The sequence below is a fragment of the Mus musculus genome, chromosome 4 (genome assembly GCF_000001635.26).
Source record: "Mus musculus strain C57BL/6J chromosome 4, GRCm38.p6 C57BL/6J".
Taxonomy (NCBI): Eukaryota; Metazoa; Chordata; class Mammalia; order Rodentia; family Muridae; genus Mus; species Mus musculus.
In genome coordinates this window covers 83791490-83815849 of record NC_000070.6, presented here as the reverse complement: position 1 = coordinate 83815849, position 24360 = coordinate 83791490, and the positions used below count along the sequence as shown (strand labels likewise).

The 24360-nt window shown below is 39.8% G+C and overlaps 1 protein-coding gene across 7 annotated transcripts in view; it reads right to left on the bottom strand.

The window, feature by feature from the left end:
* The window catches only part of Ccdc171 (coiled-coil domain containing 171), a 340735-nt gene that overhangs the window by 50294 nt on the left and 266081 nt on the right, over positions 1-24360 (bottom strand). For 5 of the 7 annotated variants that reach the window (NM_001355378.1, NM_001355549.1, XM_006537990.4 and 2 more), the window contains one exon: positions 20519-20650. The exons of 1 other annotated variant lie outside the window; for it this stretch is intronic. In NM_001355378.1, the coding sequence (NP_001342307.1) occupies positions 20519-20650 (132 nt within the window). Of the gene's footprint in view, positions 1-13574; positions 16710-20518; positions 20651-24360 lie in introns of those variants that run through there. One more of the 7 variants, XM_006537992.3, reaches the window with a different exon arrangement.

Sequence of the window (24360 nt, the reverse complement as noted above, 5' to 3'; positions counted from 1 at the left end):
ACTCTGTTACATACACAGCACTGTGTCCTCAGGAAATACCATACAATCTCCAGGGTCTCCATCTCCTCCCTTGTTACATAAGATAGGAATAAAAGTTCCTCTCTGTCTACTCCCAAAACTGTTAGGAGGCCAGATAACTAAAATACCTAGTGATTATAACTTATTTTCTATAGAAAGGAGCTATAGTACAAGCTTTATTATATTTCTTTATAGCAATCATACAGGGCAGATACTTTTATAAATCTAATTTTTCAGGGTAAATCATAAGGACACAACCAAGAGAGCAGTATGGTGGCAGGATCCAAATCAAGGAATATTTAAAGCAAAGCTTTCTCCTAACCATTTAATTGTATTATATTCTCATATAAGAACAGCTTCTATTGTTGTTCCACCTATAGGGCTGCAGACCCCTTTAGCTCCTTGGGTACTTTCTCTAGCTCGTCTATTGGGGGCCCTGTGATCCATCCAATAGCTGACTGTGAGCATCCACTTCTGTGTTTGCTAGGCCCCGGCATAGTCTCACAAGAGACAGCTCTATCTGGTTCCTCTCAGCAAAATCTTGCTAGTGTATACAATACTGTCAGCATTTGGAAGCTGATTATGGGATGGATCCCCGGGTATGGCAGTCTCTAGATAGTCCATCCTTTTATCTCAGCTCCAAACTTTGTCTCCGTAACTCCTTCCATGGGTGTTTTGTTCCCAATTCTAAGAAGGAGCAAAGTGTCCACACTTTGGTCTTCATTCTTCTTGAGTTTCATGTGTTTTGCAAATTGTATCTTGTATCTTGGTATTCTAAGTTTCTGGGCTAATATCCACTTATCAGTGAGTACATATCATGTGAGTTCTTTTGTGATTGGGTTACCTCACTCAGGATGATGCCCTCCAGGTCCATCCATTTGCCTAGGAATTTCATAAATTCATTCTTTTTAATAGCTAAGTAGTACTCCATTGTGTAAATGTACCACATTTTCTGTATCCATTCCTCTGTTGAGGGACATCTGGGTTCTTTCCAGCTTCTGGCTATTATAAATAAGGCTGCTATGAACATAGTGGAGCATGTGTCCTTCTTACTGGTTGGAACATCTTCTGGATATATGCCCAGGAGAGGTATTGCGGGATCCTCCGGTAGTACTATGTCCAATTTTCTGAGGAACCTCCAGACTGATTTCCAGAGTGGTTGTACAAGCTTGCAAACTAACCAGTACCCACCAGAGCTCGTGTCTCTAGCTGCATATGTATCAGAAGATGGCCTAGTAGGCCATCAATGGAAAGAGAGGCTCATTGGTCATGCAAACTTTATATGCCTCAGTACAGGGGAACGCCAGGGCCAAGAAGTGGAAGTGGGTGGGTAGGGGAGTGGGAGGGAGGGTATGGGGGACTTTTGGGATAGCATTGGAAATGTAAATGAAGAAAATACCTAATAAATTAAAAAAAGAACAGCTTCTAAAAGTGATTTAAAAATTCCTGAAATCCATGGTAATACTATTGTTTGATTTTTAACCTCTGCAGTGAAATCCTAATGACATAACATGATAGGTGATTCACATATCTGTGCATATATACATAAAAAGACAGTACATATGAGTATATTATTGCTATAGAAAGATCTGAAATGTATAAGTGGCTGCAAACATTCATAACTGCTTATTGAATGAGAATGTGAATTATTGAATGAGAATATGAATTATTGAATGGGAATGGGATTTATTGAATAGAATTGGAATTATTGAATGAGAATGGGAATTACTGAATGAGACTGGGGATTATTGAATGAGAACGGGAATTCTTCTTCAAGCAGCAAAATGCCCAGTGATTATCGTTTCACTTTTACATCACCAAAAGATCACTCTTGACTATTTTGAGATGAAACAGTTCAACAGTTTAAAAATAATCCTGCATCCTAAATTTGTAGAAAGTATTTCTTGGAGTCTCAGATGTAAAAGTGATATATAATATGAGATTCTTCCAAGCTCATTTTTAAAAACACAAAGCATTTAAGGACGTAGGAAAAGGCTCTCCCAGCTTGCATGAAGGTTGGGTTTGACCCAGTACCACAATGATCCAAACAAAGAAGTTCAGGTCTCCAGTGAGGTCAGTTCCTTATCAAGGAGAAAGTGCCCGTTAGTATAAGATACAAAAATAGTGATGTAAATTCAGTGCTCACACACTGCTGATGAGAATGGAAAGCAGTCAGACATTCTGGAGAACATTCACACACCCACATACGTCCCAGCAACCATATTCGTGAGCATTCCACAGAGAACACCTAAGACCACACCACCTGGGTGCAAATGTTCATAGCAGCAGGTTTATATGGGGTGGTCAGAAACTAGAGACAACAAAAAATCCTTTAATAGAGGGATGGTGAAGAAGATAATCTGCTGATACATGTAACATTTTGGATTAATTTTAAAAGCATTAAACTGATTGAAAACAAGCCAATATCAAAAGATCATATCCCTAGCACATACATGATCATCTGATAATATGGTTGAGAAATATACATACAAACTATACTACATGTCAATTTTCTCAATTTAATGGCTGTCCTAAAGCTTCATGACATATAGCTCTGAAGAAATGGATAGAGGAGACACAGGAACCTCTATTACTACCTTGTCAATTTCCTGTGAATCCATAATTACTTCAAGGCTAAAAAGCAATATGCAGTAGTCTAATGTTTATAAAGATAATTGGTCTCCTGGGTTGAGCTCTGTCATAGACCTTTCTGGCTTGGGTGGTAGACTAAATGCAGAAAAGGTGTAAATTCAGTGGGAAGCTTCATGGCTTCAGAGTGAAAATTCTAGCCATATAAATGTTCACTGAGGTATACAGACTTCGGGTCTGGTTAATTTCACTTTGTGGTGTTTGTTTGTAAGTCTTTATAATAAAGTTTTCACTTAAAGATAACTTAAGATGGTATTTTCCTGGCAATGCCATTTTTTTCTGTGAAAAATACACATTCAATAAACATTTGAAACAATTAATGAATCACTTCTTCAGCCAAATATGTCATGTAACTTCTACCATTTCAGATATGGTTAGTATATATATATATATTAAATATATATACACTAACTCAACCGTGGCATATACAACTTAAACGTGCCAAAAATAAAACCATATATGTATATAAAATATATACATATATACAAACATATATACATATATATAAATGTGTGTATACACATATATGTGTGTATATTCATATGCATGTATATATACATGTATATATTTTGTAGATAGATAAAGCATTTTGTATGTACATACACTGTATATAATGTGTGTGTTTATGTGCCTCTGTGTGTGTGTGAGAGAGAGGGGGGGGAAATCCAGATTCATTTTCCTCTCTTGGCGTGTGACTCGTCTCATCACTCACGGTCTTCCCAGCCCCTCTTTGAAGGATGTAACGTACAGCTCTTCAGGTGTAGGAAGGGGCCTCCTGGGAAACCATGTTCAGCAGGGCTGCAGAAGACTTTTGCAGGAGACTTTTTTTAGAATGATGTTTTCTTTTTATCTTGTTTAGACTCTAAACTTTTTGGGGGGCTTCGACTCAACCGTGGCATATACAACTTAAATGTGCCAAAAATAAAACCAACTCTCTTTCAAATATGTTATTTTTGATCAGAATTGAATCAAAGCCAATTTTTAAGGCTAAGTGCAGATGCTAGATTGATGGTGATTACTGCCTTTATTATGTTGGAGGTTAACATAATGGAGTACTAAAGGGATAATGACATATAGAGAAGAAATCACATGTTGGCGTCCTACATGAGTGCAGAGGAAGAATAACTGAAGACTTAGAAGAGAAGTGTTCCTATTAGAAACCATTGCACATGGGCACAAAGCCATGAAAACCATCGATAATCTTGGAAAAATTCAGAGTAGTGTGTTCCTCGGAGGTACTGCCAGATCAATAGCAGCCACAACACAACGGTAATAATGAATTACCTTTGCTTTGGGAACTTAAAACTTTAGGTATCTACTAAATGCTTATCATATAATAAATAATAGCTTGCCAGTGGGCTTATTAATGTGTGGCAAAACAGAACATGATAAGGGGAAGAGGGTGTGGCCAGTAGAGGACATGGATTTGTGATGTTTAGTAATGAAGAGACCTAACTTCATTCCTTTAGCTCTAAGAATTGTCATAGTCACCATTTTTAAGCACCGGCTACACTCTGACAGCATTGGCATTCTACAGTGAAGAAGATCAAGGTTGTATGGGATCCCATCAACATGTGGATATGAAACACTGTAAAGTGTATGAGGAGTTTTACTCCATTGTGATGGTGTGATCTAGAATTCAGGTAGTTAAACTTGTTCAAATGTCAAAATCATAACACGCTGTGGTAATATATAGGAACGCCACACAAACTGAAGACAGCTGAAAGTCTGTGTCTTAGCGATCATACACTTTGTCTTCCAATTCCTACTAAGTAGCATAGACCTGTGTGGGATGATATACACTACTCACTCACAGAGACATTCCTGAACACAGCCTGCTTTCTGTGAAAGCATGTATAATCTCTATCTGTACACCATCTTTGAGTACCTATGTTCTAGGGGGTAAAAATGAGGGGCTTTAAGTCAGCCAAGGCCCTGTTAACCTGGGCGTCCTTGGGAGGCATGCGATAAGCAAATAGATTATTGCTCAGTAGAAAAGTAAATCAGAGCCGGGTGTGGTGGCACATGCCTTTAATCCCAGCACTCGGGAGGCAGAGGCAGGTGGATTTCTGAGTTCGAAGCCAGCTTGGTCTACAAAGTGAGTTCCAGGACAGCCAGGGCTATACAGAGAAACCATGTCTCGAAAAAAAAAAAAAAAGAAAAGAAAAGAAAAGAAAAGAAAAGAAAAGAAAAGAAAAGAAAAGAAAAGAAAAGAAAAGAAAAGAAAAGAAAGTCAGGGTGAGTGCAACACATTGTAAAAGAAGAAGAAAGGCTGTCTCTCTCAATGATGAGAAAAGCCTTCCAGAGTTAATCATGAAGCAAGACATCAGTGGAAGAATGGAGTCTCACAAAGCTTTGGGGTGAAGGCAAACATACAAAGTAAAGGGGCAGCTACCACAGACCTGTAACCTGGACTCATGCTCAAATCGGAGCCCAAAAGTCAGTGTTGCTCTACATCAGTGAATGACACAGGAACCCAGTGGCCCAGCTCACAAGGAGCCCAAGACCAACACGACAAGTATGGGTTGTAAAGGCAGCAAGAGGCATTCAGCTGAACGCAGACACAAATACCAAGTTCAGATTTGCTCACAAGCAGGGAAGAGGGGCACATTTGATAATTTTATACTGAAATTAGATGGATAAAACAGTAATAGAGTATACTATGTCCCCAAAAGAAAAAACATCTACTGTAAACGAAAGTCCACTTTGACAGAGGATTCAAAGCAAGGCCCTCCCCATATCCTTTTTGCTTCCCAAATACTCCCAGCATACATGTTGGCAACTGATGTTTCCCAGGGTGGTGCCCATTTGTTCCTCTTAGACGACTGTTGACTCAGGGGTTTCTTTTACTTTATCCTCACAATATGCTCATTTATCCTAAGGCATCCCAGCCAGAGATCCATTACCATGGGGCTGGTGAGAAAGTTCCCTACAAATTTGTTCAGCCTGAAATTAAGAACATAGAATGTTATATGGTTCATCATTACAGAGCTTATGGATCTGAGTTTCATAGTAACGCCAATTATTTTCAAGGTGCCAACTTGGCACCTTTAATAAACATCTGAGCTTTAACAAAGAATATTTTATTTTGCAGAAATCTCTGCAAACTCAACAATACCCAGAATTTCTACATGCCTCTTTGATAATTCTTGCATAGATATTTCTCAATTTCTTCTGAATTGAAACACTACTCCATTAGAGGGAAACTGAGAAGAATCAAGAAGCAAATGAAATTTACAATGCTCACCAAGTTCCTGAAACTTACAAGGCTTGCAAGGACCCTCCTGGGGGTTATTTAATTGGTGGCAGTTGCTGGGAGTAGAGGAAAATAAGGCTGTCTTCAGCGATGCCGTTTTTTGTGATTTGCTACTCATGCTGGGGTGGGCTTTTCACTAATTCAGCTACCTTTGAGTTATCCATGATCTGAAAGTCACCCCCTACCAAGATTCCTATAAAATTCTAAATTCTTTCTTCCAGCTATTTAGAAATAAATTTTACACATTTCTATTTTGGTCTAAGGTATTTTTGATCCCCAACTAAAGCAAAAAAACTACTTTCTGTACACTATGAAATAAAAAACACAATAAGATTGCTATGAAATTCCATGTAAGTTCTCGATACGCAGGGCAGCAGAGTTTAACCAACAAGAACACAGCAGTTCAGTAGAGACTGAAGCAGTAATGTGTGTCGCCACGTGGAGCCTGTTCTATAGTCTGAGTTCCCTTCCTACGATGCCTCACGCAATGTCCTTGCAGCCAGTATACTCCATAGTTCAGGTGTTCTCAAAGTTTGCAAATATGAGAATACACCACGTAGTAAATAATACATATCAGGAAATAGGGCAGCATTCTCAATTAAAAACTTTGACACCTGACCAGCATTAGTTTTGGAGTAAAATCTGAAAAGGGATAATCTAAGTATATTTATTATCATATTTTATCTACTGTAATTATTTAGATATTTTTACCCATATAGTTTTAAGAGTATCTGACACATAGAATTTTTGATGTGAGGTTGTAGGTCTGAGTGACGAAAATACCTCTTGTCTTTAATACATATATCGGACTTAATATACATAATCATTTTTACAGGAGTATGTTTCAGTGGAGTATATGCAAATTCACATATGAAGCAAAAGGATTGTACTAAATTACTTAATAATTCATGATTAAATAGCTAAATGATATTTCCCTAGTTTTAAACGAGATATAAATCAACAAATAAGGTCTTACCATCAAGTTCTGAACAGTAACCAATAGTATTGTTGATAGCTTATGACATTTGAGAGGTCTATGGGGCCCCATTGGCCAACAAATCAAACCAAGATAACCCATTTCTGATACTGAGGGGTAAGTCCATTTAAACTACACACACACACACACACACACACACACACACACACACACATACACACACACACACACACACACACACCTCATTCACTCACACACACAAGTTTTCATGAGGCTTTTTCAAAAGGCCTTTAGTGTTATACTTATCCATCCCCATATACCTTCTACTTACATGCATCACAACACAGATAAATCTAGCTTGAACTAAGTTGGAACTTTCACTCCTATAGACTAGCATGTATTGTCCTGGAAGGTGCTATGAACACTTCCAGAGGAGAAAAGCAATCAGTCTCACTCAGCTATGAATCTCTGCCTGGCAAGATAGAGCTACTAGCGCAATAGTGGCAAGAATGGTATGGGAGTGACCAATCACTTTTTAAACTAGAATTTAAGGCATGCCACGTGACATAGAACCTTAGCATTGTCAATATGCACGAGAGCCTGTTAGCTCGATAAGTCAAAGGCCCTAGGGGAAAGCGCACTACTATTCCTCTGCTAAATGAACGTTACTGCTACAGTTATTATCAGTGAACCACTCAACCTCCATCCCACCTCTTTTTGTAGTAGACAGTAATTATCATAGAACCCCACACTGGCCAATGGGCAAAGAATAAGAAACAGCAGAATGCTCAGTCCTAAATAGATATCCCTCCCCTCAGGATTTGAGGATCGAAGTGGAAAGCGGGGCAGAGGTGGTGGATGTCAAGGATTATATGCACATGTATATACACATTTGTATATGCATATGTATATATACACACACATATATGTACATATATACATGTGTGTTGTTGGTATTGGTATTATTTTTGAAGAAACTTAAAAAACCAATTTATTAAAAATATTTTTTACTTTTAAAATAAATGGATGAAATGTATGAACATGTGGGTATGTTCATGTGTATGCATATGCGTGTAGAGGACAGAGGGTAGCCTTGGGCATGGCATCATAGGAGCAATTTTGAAATAGGAGGGTCTATTAGCCTAGAGCTCAGAAATTGCCTAGGTCTGCTGGTAAACTAGCCCCAGGAGTCCAGCACTGGGATTACAAGTATGAGCCACTGCATTTGGGTTTTACCATGAACTCTGGGGATCAAATCCAGCCCTCAACGCTTCCTCCGCAACCATTTTCACAACTCAGCTCCTTCTCCTGTCCCCAGCTTTCCTGATGATTGCAATTCTGATCTTTGTAAGGTGAAATCTCAACTTACTTCTACTTTGCATTTCTCTGGTTGCTAAAGAAGTTGAACAAATGTTTGTTGGCCTTTGTATTTTGAGTGCTATCCACTACATTGGTCAATTTAATGGGCTGTTTTGGTTTTTGTTGTTTAACGTTTTTTTTTCTTTGTATATTCTAGATATTAATCTTCCAATGTGTATCTAACTAGAAAATATTTTCTTTCGTTATGAAAGATGTCTCTTCATTCAATTAACTCTTTCCTTTGCTATGTAGAAGCCTTTTAATTTCATGAGGTCCCATTTATCAGTTGTGGCCTTATTTCCTGAGCCACCATAGTACCATTCTTAATGTCTTAATTGAGGGCTTTCCCTAACATTTCCATCTCTCACACTAATATTGTTGATCCATTTGAGCTGGGTTTTTTTTTTGTACAGATGGATGGATACAATCCACTATCATATCCAGTTTTCCCAGAACTATTTATTGAAGAGGCTGTCTTATCTGCAGTGTGTAGGTTGGACACCTTGGTAAAAAATCAAGTAGCTATAGTTGTATGGACTTATAAGCAGCTCCTTTGCTCATTTGATGACCTACATGACTATGTTTGTGCTAATACCATGCTGATTTGTTATTATGTCTTGTTCTGTAGTATAATTTGATGTCAGATATGGTCATACATCCATCATGCTTTCCCCCACCCCGCTAGGATTGCTTTGTCCATCCAGGGTCTTTTCTGCTTCCACGTGAGGTTTTCTATTTCTATAAAGAAATAGCATTGGCATTTTAAAAACTTACTTTCATTATTTTTCACTATGTGTACATGTGTGTGTGTGTGCCCACACATGCATGAAGCCAGAGGTATCATATACCATGAAATTGGAACTATAAATTGTAATAAGCTGCTTTACATGGGTGCTGGCAACTGAACTCAGGGGTTCTTAACCACTGATCCATCTCTCCAGCCTTTAAAAAAAATTTTTTTTTAATTTTTGAAACATAGACTCTCTATGTAGCCCCTTGTTGGCCTGGTATTCACTATGTAAACCAAGCCACCCTTAAAATCACAGAGATCTACCTAGATCTGCCTCCCAAATGCTGGGATAGGTGTACCACCACACACAGCGATAACACTGGAGTTTTGATAGAGAGTAAGTTTGTAAAGCACACATGTGCACAATGCTTCCAGTCCATAAACATGGGAGCCCTTCCATCTTCCAGTGTCTTCAGTTTCTTCATTTGAAATCTTTTATTGTGAGGTGTTTCCAACTCTTTGGCTAGATTTCTTCCATGGAATTTTTTAGGCAGTTTTGAACAAGATTCTTTTCCTAATTCCTTCCTTAGCATGCATGCTAATGGTATTCAGGAAGGCTACTTGATTTTTATATGTTAATGTCCTATTGTGTCACTTTTATTAAAGTTGTTGACCAGTCCAATAGTGGAGTTAGAAAAGGAACTGAAGGAGCTGACGGGATTTGCAACCCATAGGAGGAACAACAATATCAACTAACCAGAACCCCCAGAGCTCCCAGGGACTAAACCACCAACCAAAGAATACACATGGAGGGACCCATGCCTCCAGCTGCATATGTAGCAAAGGATGGCCCTCCCTCAATGGGAGAAGAGGCCGTTGGTCCTGTGGAGGCTCAATGCACCAGTGTAGGGGAATGTGAGGGTGGGGAGGTGGGAGTGGGTGGGTGGGTAGGGGAACACCCTCATAGAAGCAGGGGGAGGAGGAATGGGATGGGGGTTTGGGGGGACAGGGAAAGGGGATAACATTTGAAATGTAAATAAAGAAAATATCCAATTTTTAAAAAAGAAGAAAAAAAATACCAAGTGTGTTCTGGGTGTCATGTGACACAGAATCATATCATCTACATATAATGATACTTTGATTTCTTCTTTCCTATCTGTATCCTTGTTTCCTTCTCTTCTCTTATTTCTGTGTCTACGATATCAAGACTCTATTGAGCATGAGTGGGAAACAGAGGCCTTTGTCTTGTTACTAATTTAATGGAAATGCTTTGAGGTTCCCCCCATTTTGTATGATGATGGCTCCTGGCTTCTTGTATATAGCCTTTATTCAGTTGAGATGTGTTCCTTCCATTCCTAATCAAGTTTGTAATTTTTTGATAATATTCATTCTGAGAGTTGTGAGGAACATTGTGTGGTTTGGTTTTCATCAAACCTGATGATTAGTTATACTGAACAATTTTTTATATATCTATTAGCCACTGTATGTGTTCTCTGGGGAAATATACATTCAGGCCTTTGGACATGTTTAAATTGGATTACCAGGTTTTGTGCTACACAGTTATTTCGTGCTCCTTTTATATTATAAACATTAATGTCTCATTATATCGAGGTTTATATTTTCTCCCCTTACATATGTTGCCTTTTCATTTTGTTGATTGTTAGCCTTGCAGAATTTTTTAAAGATGTATTATCTTATAACCCATTATTTGTAATTATTTTATAATTAGCATCTTGGGGTAACCAGAAAGTTGAGGAGATGTAGAGAAATTTTAATTTGGCAATATGGCTGCTGTGACAAGGGATCACATCCCAAGATATGATCCAGATGGAATACAGACAGGCCCTGGATTAAAGTATGATCTGGCTGGAATATAGACATGCCCTTAGTACACATTTTTAATACCAATATAGGTAAAGTTAGTTTGTAGAAGGGAGCAGTAATGTTTGAAAGTGATGTTTAATTTAAAGGCAGACAAAGTGATAAATCAGAGAAAGATTTGGCAGAATGAGTCAGAGATAGTATATGCCCAAGTCTCATGATAAGAGGAGAGGGAACAAAGGGGGGGGGCAGTTTTACAGAGAGAGGCTGCAGGTGAAGACAGAAGAGCCAGAGAATGAGAAGGAGCCAGAAGACTAGAACAGATTGCCAGAGTTAGTTTGAGGCCAAGGAGAGCAATTCAGTCAGAAGATGAGAGAAGCCAGTTTAAATCAGTCAGCTTGGAGAGGCATTTGAGCCAAAACAGCTGAGTTGAACTAGCTAGCCAGAGCTCAGAATGAGCTAGAAATGGTGAGCTTATTGAGCAGTAAGTCTCCAAGACAATTACATCTGGAAAACAAACGTTACGTTTACAAAGAGACAAACAAAGTCTTTCATAAAAGTAGCCTAGTGAATGGGAATGCTAGAACGGCACTATCAGAATGTTACAACCTCTAGTGAAAGATTCTAAACAACTATGGGCAAGAGCTTCTAAACTCATTTAGGTTAGATATCTAAGAGGATGCTTTGTGACAGATGAATTAGGGGTTAGAATACCTGGACATAACAAAGAATCTTAACAGTAAAAGAGAGACATGAGACATAGCTACCATTTGAAGTGCTGCAACAGCAAGCTCGTGATATCACCATACAAAGTATTTATAAATATCAACACTCAAAAAACAAAAATTTTTAAAAAGTCTCTCTCTCTCTCTCTCTCTCTCTCTCTCTCTCTCTCTCTCTTTCACACACACACACACACACACACACACACACACACACACACACACACACACAGAGCTGGCTTTGAACTCAATAAATAACCAAAAATGACCTCAAACTACTAACTCTCCTGTGTCCGACTCCTGGGTGCCAGGATTCCAAGCCTGTGCCACCATAGCTGGTTCATACAGTACTAGAGATAGACCTCAAATTTTTGTACCCAAATCTACCCAAAATACATCTGTTCTCATTTAAAATGATTTCAAGTATTCATCACAGCACAGAATGTCTACACAGAAAATTGTAGCAGGAATAAGCTACATAGTGGTTCTATAACAAGAGTGCACAGGGAGCGGAGGGAGGAACTGAGGGTGGGTATGCTTCAAATACATTGTGTATTTGTATGAAATTATCAAAGAATAAAGTTTAAAAGATTATTTAGTATATGAGTATCTAGCTGGACGTATGTATATGTGTGTATGGATGCGTGTGTGTGTGTGTGTACCAGATGTGTGCCTGTAAAGGTCAGAAGAAGGAGCCAGATCCCCTAAAACTGGAGTTACAGGCAGCTGTGAGTTGCCATGTAGGTGCTGTGAACTGAGCCCAGGGTCCTCCTCAAGAACAGTAAATGTTCTTAACCATTGAGCCCTCTCTGCAGCCCCTAGGAAGCCCGTTTCTTTGAGCCCCCCTGGTTTCTTGTTACACTTGTTGCCTATGTTCTTGCAACATTCTCAGAACAGAGCTACCTGGTCAGTGTCAGGAGGTTTTCTACTTTTTCCTGAAACTTCTCCTCTAGGGTTTTGAAGTTTAATGTAGATGACCGTGTGGGGCTGATTTTTTTTTCCTATGGCATAAGACAAAAGTGCATTTTATTCTTTATTGTTGTGCATGCATTTGTGAGTGCATAAGCACCTGCAGGTGGCAGGGATCCACTTGCTTCTGCCTTCCCAGGGCTGGGATGACAAGTATGTAGCTTCAAGCCCAGCTCTTTGATGTGGAGCAAATTCAGGTCCTCTGGCAAGCACTTTACCAACTGAGCTCTCAGCTCCAATTTTATTCTTTTGCATGTATGTATTCATAATAACTATTTAAGCTGAGATTCTGGCAACTCCGTGTTTAATAAGTGAAGAGAGAAACATTTACCACTGTGGGGAAATTCGGGATCATGTTTAGTTTCTCTCTTCAATTCAAATATAGATCATGTTCAAATATATTTAAGAGCTATACCCTGCTTCCGAAAACTTAAGGCATCTGTGAAATTACTGAAAAGATGGCTTCTGTGTGGAGCCTTAGACCGAGTGATTTACTGCACCTCCCTCCACCCTTAAGTTGCATATTCATTGCTGTATTTCCTCTAACTGCTGTCACTTAAATTGTCATGGAGAATAGGGCAAATCAGGGTCAGTTTATATAAGCGCCATCAATCTGAAGAACTTCATCAGTCTTTATTTCAAGGCATTATGCAAAGAAAACTGACATTAAGAGAGCCTTAACTGACAGCAAATGAAATCAATCAGCAAATCACTAAGCCATAATAAACTCACTCAATTTGCAGCTAACCCTTCCTGTTCCAGGTCTGCACCTAAGCAGTCCATCAAACGGGAAGATAAAATGAAGAGCAATTCTGGTTGTAGCACTTGAGAGTTCAAGTGCTCACGGCCTTCAGTCTCTTAATAATAGGCCACAAAAGGTGTTAGCTGGTAAGGTTACACTTAGACTTAAAATTGGCTTCAGAAATGAGGGGAAGAAAGAGAAAGGCTCGAGTTTAGGGTTTAGTTTTGGGCTTTTTACATTAATGCCCAGGTTGGCACCCTTCCTTAGTTTCTCTGTCAGGACCTCCTGCAATTCATAAGTGCAGCGTAAAAAAAAAAAAAAAAAGAAAAAAGAAAAAGAAAAAAAATCTGTGCTTTTTATTTTGTCCTTTTTCTTTCTGGCTAAGTGCATAACAAATATTTCACACATAGAAAAATATCACCACTGTTCCACAGAACTGGAATTCAGAATCCAAACAAAAAACTGTAAGTCGCGCACACAGCAGTAACAAAGGAGGGTTGAAAGAATACATGGAAAGAGTGATAATGGCGGAAACTCTCACAATAAAGACAGAAGTGTGTGCTGAGCTGACCCAGCTACATCTTGGCGGTGACTTTAGACTCCGCTAGAGTGAAACACTGCAACTGCTGAATATTTTATCCCTTTGAAGGCACATGTGAACATGTTCTCCATCGAAAAGTATCGAAAGTAAATCACTAGAATATTCCTCCATGTACTCAGGTCACTACTCCTGACCCAGACCTTTACCTGCTCGATCCACCTTAGGTTCTGTGCACACGGCACTTCCTGATGTGGAAAGCACCTTCATGGGCACGTTATCCCATCATCCATCTTCCCACAGCCCTGAGAGCCAAAGCAAGACAGGCTTCATCGCCTTCCCAGAGGGGGAGTGGAAGCTCATGATGCACACGGACTGGCCAAGGTGCTTACGTTACAGAGTCAGGACCCCAATCCAGGGATTCCGTCTCTCCACATGATCTCTCTAATACCTTGATGCCCTGCTCCCTAGAAAATGGGATTGTTCTGTCCTTTCCAAATGCCATGCTGTTATGAAACTAACTACCATCCTAATCAACATGATGTTGTAGCATATTCCGGGATAAACAGCAGACTGCAGCCTCGAGGCTGCCAATCCCCAGAGTCTGGTTTCTTCGTGGACACTGAGTCATCTTATACTTCACCCAGGAACATAAACCAAATAGTAAAGAAAACTGTTTCAGACATGCCAAATGCACGTCAAAGTCACCCTAAGATGGACCAGCTCAGGAATCCATGGTACAGAAGAAGAAATTGATATTAAGCAGGAAGCGCTAAGAACTCTGGGAAATGGTGATTGCGGGACAGAAGCCCAGTCGCACTGTTGACACCCCAAGAACAGTAACCACATTGACTCTTTCCAAAGCATAAAGCTGTGTCCCACGAGAAGGACAGTGGTTGAACAAACGAGTAAAACTTTCTGTTACAAGCAACCTATGTTCAGCAAGAAGGCTTCAATCAGCTCCACAGCGGGGCACACAGCCTCCTCAAATTCCCTTTCATATACCCACTCTGCTTAGATTTTAACTTCTTCCTAATTATTTTTTCTTTAAGAAAAGAAATGACACAATTAGGAAGATTACTTTGTAAATCATACCCATTTTAAAGCACTCCTAGCATCACGTAGTGCTAGTTCGGGGCACTGATATCTTTCGCTCCCACGGATGACACAATTCAGGAAGTGCGCGCGCAGCAAGCACAGAGCTATGGGGGTCTGCAGAACTGCAGCAGAAGCTACAGTGAACCCATTCTTCGCTCTCCTGTGTCATTTTTTTTTCTTTCAAAAGATAAGGACAGATGAAATGTCCCAGTGGGAGTGTGGGGGATTAAACCTCCGATCTGAACAACAACCCACACAGTGAGGAGCCAAGTATCACATGCATTAAGTATTTCTTAAAGCATAAACTGAGCAGTGTTTAACAGACAGTTTCTGGTTAGTGGTCTGCAAGACTGCATTTTATCAGTGAAGTTAAAGAAAGGTGCCTTATCATAACAAATCATTTGCGATAAAAGAGAAAACCTAAAGGGAAAGGGTAGCCTACAACCTTGTAAAGCTGGTACTTAGAAACAAAAAAGGAACTAAGTGTTGCTGGGTTAAAAATAGTGCTTACAAAATAGTAGGTACGCCCTTGTTATCATTTACATATGGAAGTGCAATATATACAAGTGATATTTGGTTATGAGTTTGTATTTATGGCTTACATAACAAGGAAGGTTTAAAGGTTAACTCTGGCTGTCTGGATGCCAAATTTCAGATGATCTTAATTTTCTTTTAGATTCATTAGGGTGTAATTTTTGTCAGGATCATGTACAGCTTTCCTAATTGTTTTAAAAACCCAGTATTTGATGTTAGCAAATTTTCTAACAAATTGTATTATTTGGGACAAATGTCACTATATATGCAGGTATAATAATACTGTTATAAGATTACAATGTACGTTATAAAACTAATGTACTGGGACAATAAAATGTTTAATCTGAAATATTTTATTTTAAAAAGTAGTGCTTGTTATATTTAACACGATTTTCACTCGACATGGCTCGTTTTCATGTTTAAGAAGGTAATAGCTCTCTGAAAATTCATGTATGCAGATGGGATGACACGAAGAGAAAAGTATCAAGATGGCTCAGTCTTATAAATGAAATTGTCTAACATCTCTTAATTTCTAAGAATGCCAAAAACGCAGAAGTTTCTTGCAGAGCAATTAGTAGGCTGAGGCACTAACATCATCAAGAGAGCCCGTGGGAAGTCGGCCACAGATAACCACAGCTCGTCTATTCTCGGGCAGGTTAGGTCTGGGTACCATTTCTTTCCCCTTTCTTCAAATAAAAAAATTTAAAAGGTTTCCTTCAGAATGTTCTTTATCAATATCAATTTTAAAAGTATCTCAAAGGAATGTAAAAATAATGGTATCCTGAAAGTCATGAGCAAAAGCCCTGTGAGAAAGGCTTGCTATGACCTTCTGGTTTAGGAGCAATTAGAGCATTACTGCATTCACAGGGAAAATCTTTATAAATAAAAGGTTTCACATGGAGACTCTCTAATGAAGTACTCATAAACACATATTTATGAAATGTACTACATTTCCAGAGGTAGTTATTATACACTAAGTCTTAAAACAGTTTCATTAGACAGATGGAAAGATTCGCAGTTTTTATACAGTATGAGCCTAGACATAAGACATGAGAACCAAGTCATTTAGGAGCATGCACAACTGTGACAGAAGCCGAGTCCTGGTGACCCTGGCAAGCGTCTGGAATTCCTTCACCCAAGTGTATTGTGAGCTTCCTGGACTCTGAGCTCTGAGCTCTCAGGTGGCAGCCATCAGCAAGGCTAAGTTCCTGAGCACTTGGGGCGTTCCTGTTTGTGGACATCTGCCAAATTCTCCGCGGTTACACTATCTGTTACCACCCAGGAGTGTGAGCCTACTCGGCCATCGTACTAACACCGAGTTGGGAACGTCTTCTTTCTAGAGATGAAGGGACCAAAATAGAAAAGTCATGAAACATACTTAGTTAGCCCTCTTCTGGATTTCTATTCCTCTGTGTTTTCTACACAAATGAAATTGCATTTTATAGGAAGACCCTACTTCAATTCTTTCTTTTTGTCATCTTAAAGTACAAACCCACACAAGCCCGTGAACAATGCTTTGCAGAAAGTATACAGCATGCATGACTAAGAGCAGAGCGGCCTGGTGATGCTGCTCATTAGACGTCTGGTCTATTAACATCTTCCTTCCTCTCGATGGACTTTAGCCCCTCATAAAACAGCACCCATTGCTGGCGGGCAGCACGCTAAGACGGAAGCAGAGAGCTGGCCACTCACAGACCCTGCAGAGATTCAGCGAGGCTGTGCCGCACACAGCAAACACTTCATCACACGTCAGCTACAGTTGGCGTTTGGTGTCTGTCTGCTTCTTATCACTGAATGGTAACGGAGTGAAATGTTTATTGGTCACTTGTCAATATTCGCTAGATATTGCCAGCATTACAGATCAAAGTTACTTAAAGACATCCTCGGGAGTGTAAGACGATAAAGGTCAGGTATTGCCTTCAGAGAGTTGAGCAGAAAGTTTTCATCACTGGGTCCTCTGCATTCATGCTGGCCATTTCTGTTAAAGCTTCGGTCTGTAGGGTTTGATTTTTCTCAGCATTACAGTAAAAGCTTGAAAGGCTATTAATTGGAATATGAAAACATGGTCTTAAACGTGCCATAGGCTCCACTGAGGCCATGACCCCCCTGGAAAACTCACCTGACATAAAAAGTGAACAGGAAGTTAAGGCAGACTGTACTTGGTAAAGGACTTAAAGCGCTAGAAGAAACTATGAAGAAAGGATCCTAAGGAACCATTCCTCGAAATGAAACATATAAACACCTTATAGCAGTGAAAGGAGCGCCTGTTGCTCCCCCACCCTCGCGGGGCTTCAGCGGGATGGGATGACGTCACCGGCCCTGCCTGCTTCCGCCACACACTCTCTGTTCGCTGCCTCCTTCGTTCCTGTTACAGGCCTGGAAAACCGCTACATTCCACTTTGTAAAACAGAAACCGGGGCACAAAGCTAGCATTTCTACTGGTACATCAAAAATATACCTGCGCTCTAGTTTTTTTTTTTTTTTTTCTAGTACTATTCACAAAAGTGAAGATACAGAATCAACCTAGGGTTCCACAACAAATAAATGGATCAACCGCATAGTTTATATACATGGTAGAGTATTGTTAGCCAATAAAATGCAATATCCTGTCAATAATAATACTCATAAATAGAAAGGGTTAATGTCCTGGCAACACAGATGAACCTGGAGGGCATTATGTTCAGTGAGGGAAGTCAGGCACAGCCAGCCAAAGCCACATGTTTTCACTCCTGTGTGGCAGTTAAATGAGATGCTTTCGGTAGGGAGGGAATAGTGATTTTTGCCAGACCTGGGAAGTTAAGAGGAGTGGGTGCCAAAGTTCTGTAGCACGGGGCAGTGGATGGAGTTTCTAGTCCTTCACTATGTATGTCCAAATCACTAGAAGAAAGGATTCTGACGTTCCCGACACAAGCAGTAGTGTCTGAGGTGATGGCATGTTCCTCATTGTCCTTATTCGATCATTACTTACTGCTACTTATTGCATATATGCATGAAAATATTATACTACAGAAGTATACATAATCACTATGTGCCAATTATAAGTTTTTTAAATATAAAATTCCTAAAAATATGGAGCTATAGTGAGCACACACATTATCCTGTACAAAGTTGAAAGCACATTTTTCATATTATTTGGTGATTGAACAGGAAAACGTATCTGTGAATTTGTCTATGATATAGCATACACTATGGCCCACGCAGATGTCTAATGAGTATCTTCTAAGTGGTATGAAAACATAAGTTTCCAAGGTTTTACTCCTCTCAGTGTCACATAGGCTGTTTAACTCCTCAGTGTCAGACTGACCACTTCGGCTTTGCAGTCAGCTACTTTGAGACTTAAATTTGTTCTACCACCTACTAGATTCTGATCTGAGGAGAATTACCTGCTGTGGGTGTTGTTTTCCAATTTTAAAATGGAGATACTGCCACTTGTTTGACAGTCCCATTAGAGAGCTCTGTGAGTTGACAGGGGCTGGCACATGGAAAGTTCGCTGAAATGGAAGCTGCCATCAGCGGCAGCGGCTGGGGCAGTGGCGGCAGCAGCTGCAGCAGCAGCGGCAGCAGCAGCCACAGCAGCAGCACCAATTTTATTGTTTCCTACTTTCCTAACTACCTGTTTATTACTAAGCTACAATGCACCCTATGGATCTCCTCAGAAAACTCACCTGAGCATTTAGGAATATGACAACACATACAACCATTGGCAGAGTTGAACAAAAGTCCCTGGCATGTCTCTCTTGCTAGTCCTTAGCTCACAACCACAGAGAATTCATGTTTTCATCCCCCAAAGTATTACTATTACTATTATTAGTATTCTAAGTTTCCTTCTAAACCAACAAAATCTAGTTTGGGGAAAATCTTTATTCGTGAATTTTGATAAGAGGCAACCCTTGGAAGAACAAATCTAGGACACCAAATAAAGGATTCTTTTACACTTATTCGAAAAATCTCAAATCATATTGTATTCATATCTGTAATAAATTGATGAATACTGATAATCAAATTTAAAACACATTTAATCGTGTAAATAACGGTAAAGCCTATAAAAGAAAATAAAAATGTTTGATGCCTAGTTATATAAATATATTCTAGATTTTTTTTAAAAAGTTATAAACATTTTTTGCAGAGCATAACAGAGGCTCTAATAACAGGATAAATTAGGGTGTAGAATATTGAAAAGTTAATACAGATCATGAACTAACACTTATTTTATACAAAATTAAGATTCCACATGGTCATAAACTAAAGAAAGAAAAAGATTATTTTAAGCTATTAAATATTAAAAGCGAGTTTTTAAAAAAACATTTCCTTTTGAATATATTGGGCGATCGAGAGAACTGTTAAATGAGGACAGTCTTTTATGAAATCAGGCTTTCTGTAATTCCATAGTGCTGATGATTTTTTTAAATGGAGGCTTTGGGCACTAAGAGAAAGATAAAGTATTTGCTGAATTTTGTATTTTCCAATTTACAATGTAATATGAACTTTAAGAAAATATGATCACAGAATGCAGTCGTGCTAGAACAGGATAGCTACAACATTTGAAAATGAATCCTTCTGAAAATAACTTCCTGAATTACTCTTAAAGTTATTCAAGGTTTCATAAGTTGATGTTTTGAGCTTTAAAATGAAATGGCCCTGTTTACACACTGTAGTACAATGCTCTATGAAACTTAAGTATTAAAAGGTAAAAGGACTCTTTAATACAAAATACAGTTGGACTTTAGGTTTTTCTAAAATTAAAATGTGGATTTTTTTGGAATTAACGTGAAAATTTTTCAGATATCTCCTTTAAAACTCTATATGTAAAGGGACTTATTTTAAAACAACAAACACAACAGATAGATTTGGCTTGAAAAGATAACAGCCTAATGTCTTACCAGCTTCCACTGAGAGGAAAGTGGGTCTTTTAATATTGGACTTTGACATAAACACATACTTTTCTTTGTAAAATGCTTTTCTGCATTATTTTAATTGGCTAGTCCTGGCTTTGAAGAAACGTGTTTTTATGCTACGTGATAGAAAGCATTTATTTGCATCTCATCTAAATTATTCACAATACTCCAAGGCTTCCATTCTCTCCCAGTTAGTACAATTTATTTTTCTACACATTTCAGTGGCAAGCAATGTTATTTAGGCTCTAACCTGGCATGCCACCACCTCTGGCCCACCCTGGAGCCCCTCCATTGCAAAGGTCTCCAGGTGCAGTTTGGGTAGCTGCAGGGTGAAGTCATTCCTAGTTGCTGCAGTCCGTGACAGTGAGATCTGATCTCTGACCTAAAGGGGGGAAAAAAAACAGCATCAATGGTAATTCCCCTTCAGACACATTAACTGGGATGAACTGGGTCCCCTTGAGCCCACTGAGTGGACTTGCATTGATCGCTGGACCTGAAATCCATGAATAAATTTAGGACTAATTGATTTTTCGTTGCAAATAAATCTCTAATTCAGAGTGCTGGGGGAGAATGTTAAGAAGAAAAAGCATCCTCCTGCTTGAAATGAAGAGGGGAGACGAGGCACAGAAGCCTTCTGATCAAGGCGCTTTGAATTATTCCTTCACAGCTCCACTCGGAAAATGGGGGGGGTGGGGGGGGACACAAAATCAAAAGCAAGCTGCAATCCCCTATTATCACTCTCTTAAAAGCGTGTTTAACTGACATTAGATCATGCATGTTGTACATGATAGTTACTAGGGACTGGGTTTTGAAAAGAAACTTCACTAGCACAGACTCTGGAATAAGAACAAATACACTCAACACAAAAGGGGACTTCAAAATACACAAGTACAGGGTTTGCTCGGCCTGCTCGGTGTTCCAAAACTGTAGGACTTAATTAAACTTAAGCCTGAGCAATAAACTCATGGAAACCGGCTTGGTCACAAAACCTCTAAATAAGATAACGGAAATAAAATCAGTAGCATTTGTACTAGAGTTTAAGTATTCAGAAAGGTAAGGACACAAGCTTGTACAGACGGAGTTCTAATTCCAAGCTCCTGTGGGCAGTTGATATCACACTGCCACCTTCTGGACAAATCAGCACACGCACAGCAAATACAAAGAAACTCCAGCACTTAGTCTTAGGAATTCTGTACTCAGGTTTGCATTTGAGATAAAGTTCTCGCTTTTCATCAGTCAGCTGAGTAAGAAGAGTTTACTTTTTTTTTAATATAATTTTATTTGTAATTCTTTTTTTTACACTCCATATTCCATTCCCCGCCCCTCCCCGCCCACTTTCCAACTGTTCCACATCCCACACCTCCTCCCCACCACACCCTGTCTCCACATGGATGCCCCCACCCCCACCCCATCTAACCTCTAAACTCCCTGGGGCCTCCAGTCTCTTGAGGGTTAGGTGCCTCATCTCTGAATGAACACAGACCTGGCAGGCCTCTACTGTGTGTGTGTTGGGGGCCTCATATCGGTTCCAGATTAATCAAGACTGCTGGTCTTCCTACAGGATCGCCCTTCTCCTCAAATTCTTTAAGTCCTCCCTAATTCAACAACAGGGGTCAGCTGCTTCTCTATTTCTCTTTCAGCTGCTTGTTGGGTGTTTCAGAGGCCAGTCATGATAGATCTATTTTTGTGAGCTCTCCATAGCCTCAGTAATAGTGTCAGGCCTTGGGACCTCCCCTTGAGCTGGATCCCACTTTGGGCCTGTCACTGGACCTTCTTTTCCCCAGGCTCCTCTCCATTTTTATACAGAAACATTTTCTAACATTTCGTGGGTTTCGGTAGGTTTTTAAATCTTTTTTTTTTTTTTTTTTTTTTTTTTTTTTTGCTATCATATATTTAACAAATACTATAAAACTACCTTACACCGTTTTGGGATTTGGCTCAGTGATTAAAGAGCTAACCATGCAAGCATAAGAGCCTGAGTTTAGGTCCCCAGCACCTGTTCCAAAACTAGGCACATGCTGGAGGTGGGAACGGTGGAGTCCTGGGAGTCTCTGGCCACTCAGTTCAACCAATCCAGAGCTCTGAGTTCAGTGAGAGATTCCAACCCAGAAAGTGCAGGGGTTTTTTTTTTGGGGGGGGGGCAAAAGAAGATGCTAATTTCACCCTCTGGCTTCTAGGCCCCTGTGCAAACACATGTGCACATGCAAACACACAGAGATCTCTTTCACACACACAAACATACAAAGATCATACACACACATACACACAGAATCTAACAGCCACATGACAGAGTTTTTATGAAGAAGCACAGAAGCACACATCAAGAATGGTGTTGAGTATATAAAATAAGACTAACCGTCAAATGAATCCACTTATATGTCTTGTTCTATGGAACATCCCAGCTCTAACACTGTAACTCAGCCCTGTAATCCCAGCACACGCATGCTGAGGCATGAAGTCACAGGTGCCAGGCCAGCCTGGGATACACAGCAAGTTGAAGATCAACCTGGACTATACAGCTAGACCCTGGCTCAATCAGTTGATCAATCAATCAGTCAATCATTCAGTTAGTCAGCGAAATAAATAAACTGTCTCTTTTTCTATTCTACTTGGGCAACCTGTAAAACTATTGGAAATATTTACTACTATACAAAATCAGTTAGATGTAAAACACAGACATCTCACGGATTGTCATATACTGTAGGGTTTTTTTCTTAAGCCAGCAAACACCCATAAACAAAGACATCTTAAATTGTTCGTGCTGATATATGGGTGTAAGTACAAGTCCCTGTCTTCGCAGGCTAGTCCTGAGTTTTCCTATTAGGCAGTGACCGTGAGAGGAAGTGCAGCAAACATGGCCGGGAATGTCTCACAGAAGCGTGGGCACTTCGTGCTCCCTGCAGATCTCATTCATGGTGTGTGCTGTATTTCTAACAGTAGTTTCCAGTCTTCTGTTGGGATGAAAACTCAACTGCACAAAGTAAACTATATTTTACAAGTAGCACTGCTTCCAGCTGTAACTTTCTTGGGTATGTGTACCTTCCTCCTTCCTTTTCTGTCACCAGTGATCGCTCAGATAAAAGAAAACATTAATGTGGATTAAGGTACTGAGAATTTATCAACATCAAACCACTGGTGTTTTGCCTTCTACCCTTCTGAACCATAGTCAATAGATCTAAATATTTTACTGCACCCTGGCCAATTCATTGTTTGATGTTTAAAAACTCACCCAGAATCAAAGAAAATTTATTAAATTTGAGCCCCCAAATGAGATACTATTAGCTTTGAAAGTCAGGTTTAACTGTGGTATTGATGATTCTCTTTTTTCTGTGACAAAATGCACTAGGGGATTCCTGGATGTCAAAGTACAAAAGCAGATTGCTAATGTGGGCATGGAGGGGGGACAGTTCCATGTAGGTGCAACTCACGACAGTGCCAGCACAGGGACATCTTTAACTCAAGGGGCACTGAGTACCAGCCTGCCCCCAGGAGGCCTGGCATACAGTGAGCAGAGGGCCACATCCCACATTCGCTAATAAAGCCTTTGAGTGTTTGAAACTTGAGCACTTTCAGGCCCGCAGGCAGTTTGTCCTTTAGAGCCTCGGCCCCACTAATCCTGACGCTGTGCAAGCACTCTGCTAGCGTGCTTCGCTTGACTTGCACGTGAAATACTTATAATTCGTTAAAAGTTGAAAGTTTCCGGTGCCACCGAGATACAGTGGCCCGGGACAAATCACAGACACTGCATCGCAAGTAGCTCCCCTACAATTCTGGAAGATTCCCCCACTTTTAAACTATACTGAAACTTGGAAAGGTCTCTAAAAATGTTCTTCAAATGGCTATAGAAAGTTTTTAGAAAAAAATCTTGAAAAAGGATTGTGTAGGATTTCTTTTATCTTGATGGATAAAGAGAGTAAAACCATCAAGCTGAGAGTATATGAATAACTAGCACCAGCATGAGCAAAAGAAATAGCAATGCTGAAAAGAAGCTGCCGTGAGGGGTAGCAAGGGAGAGAGGACACAAGGGTAGGGGGATGTTGGCTGAGAAAGGTGCTGCTGAGGCTGGGTGAGCCTGTGGGTGAGCCTGTGGGT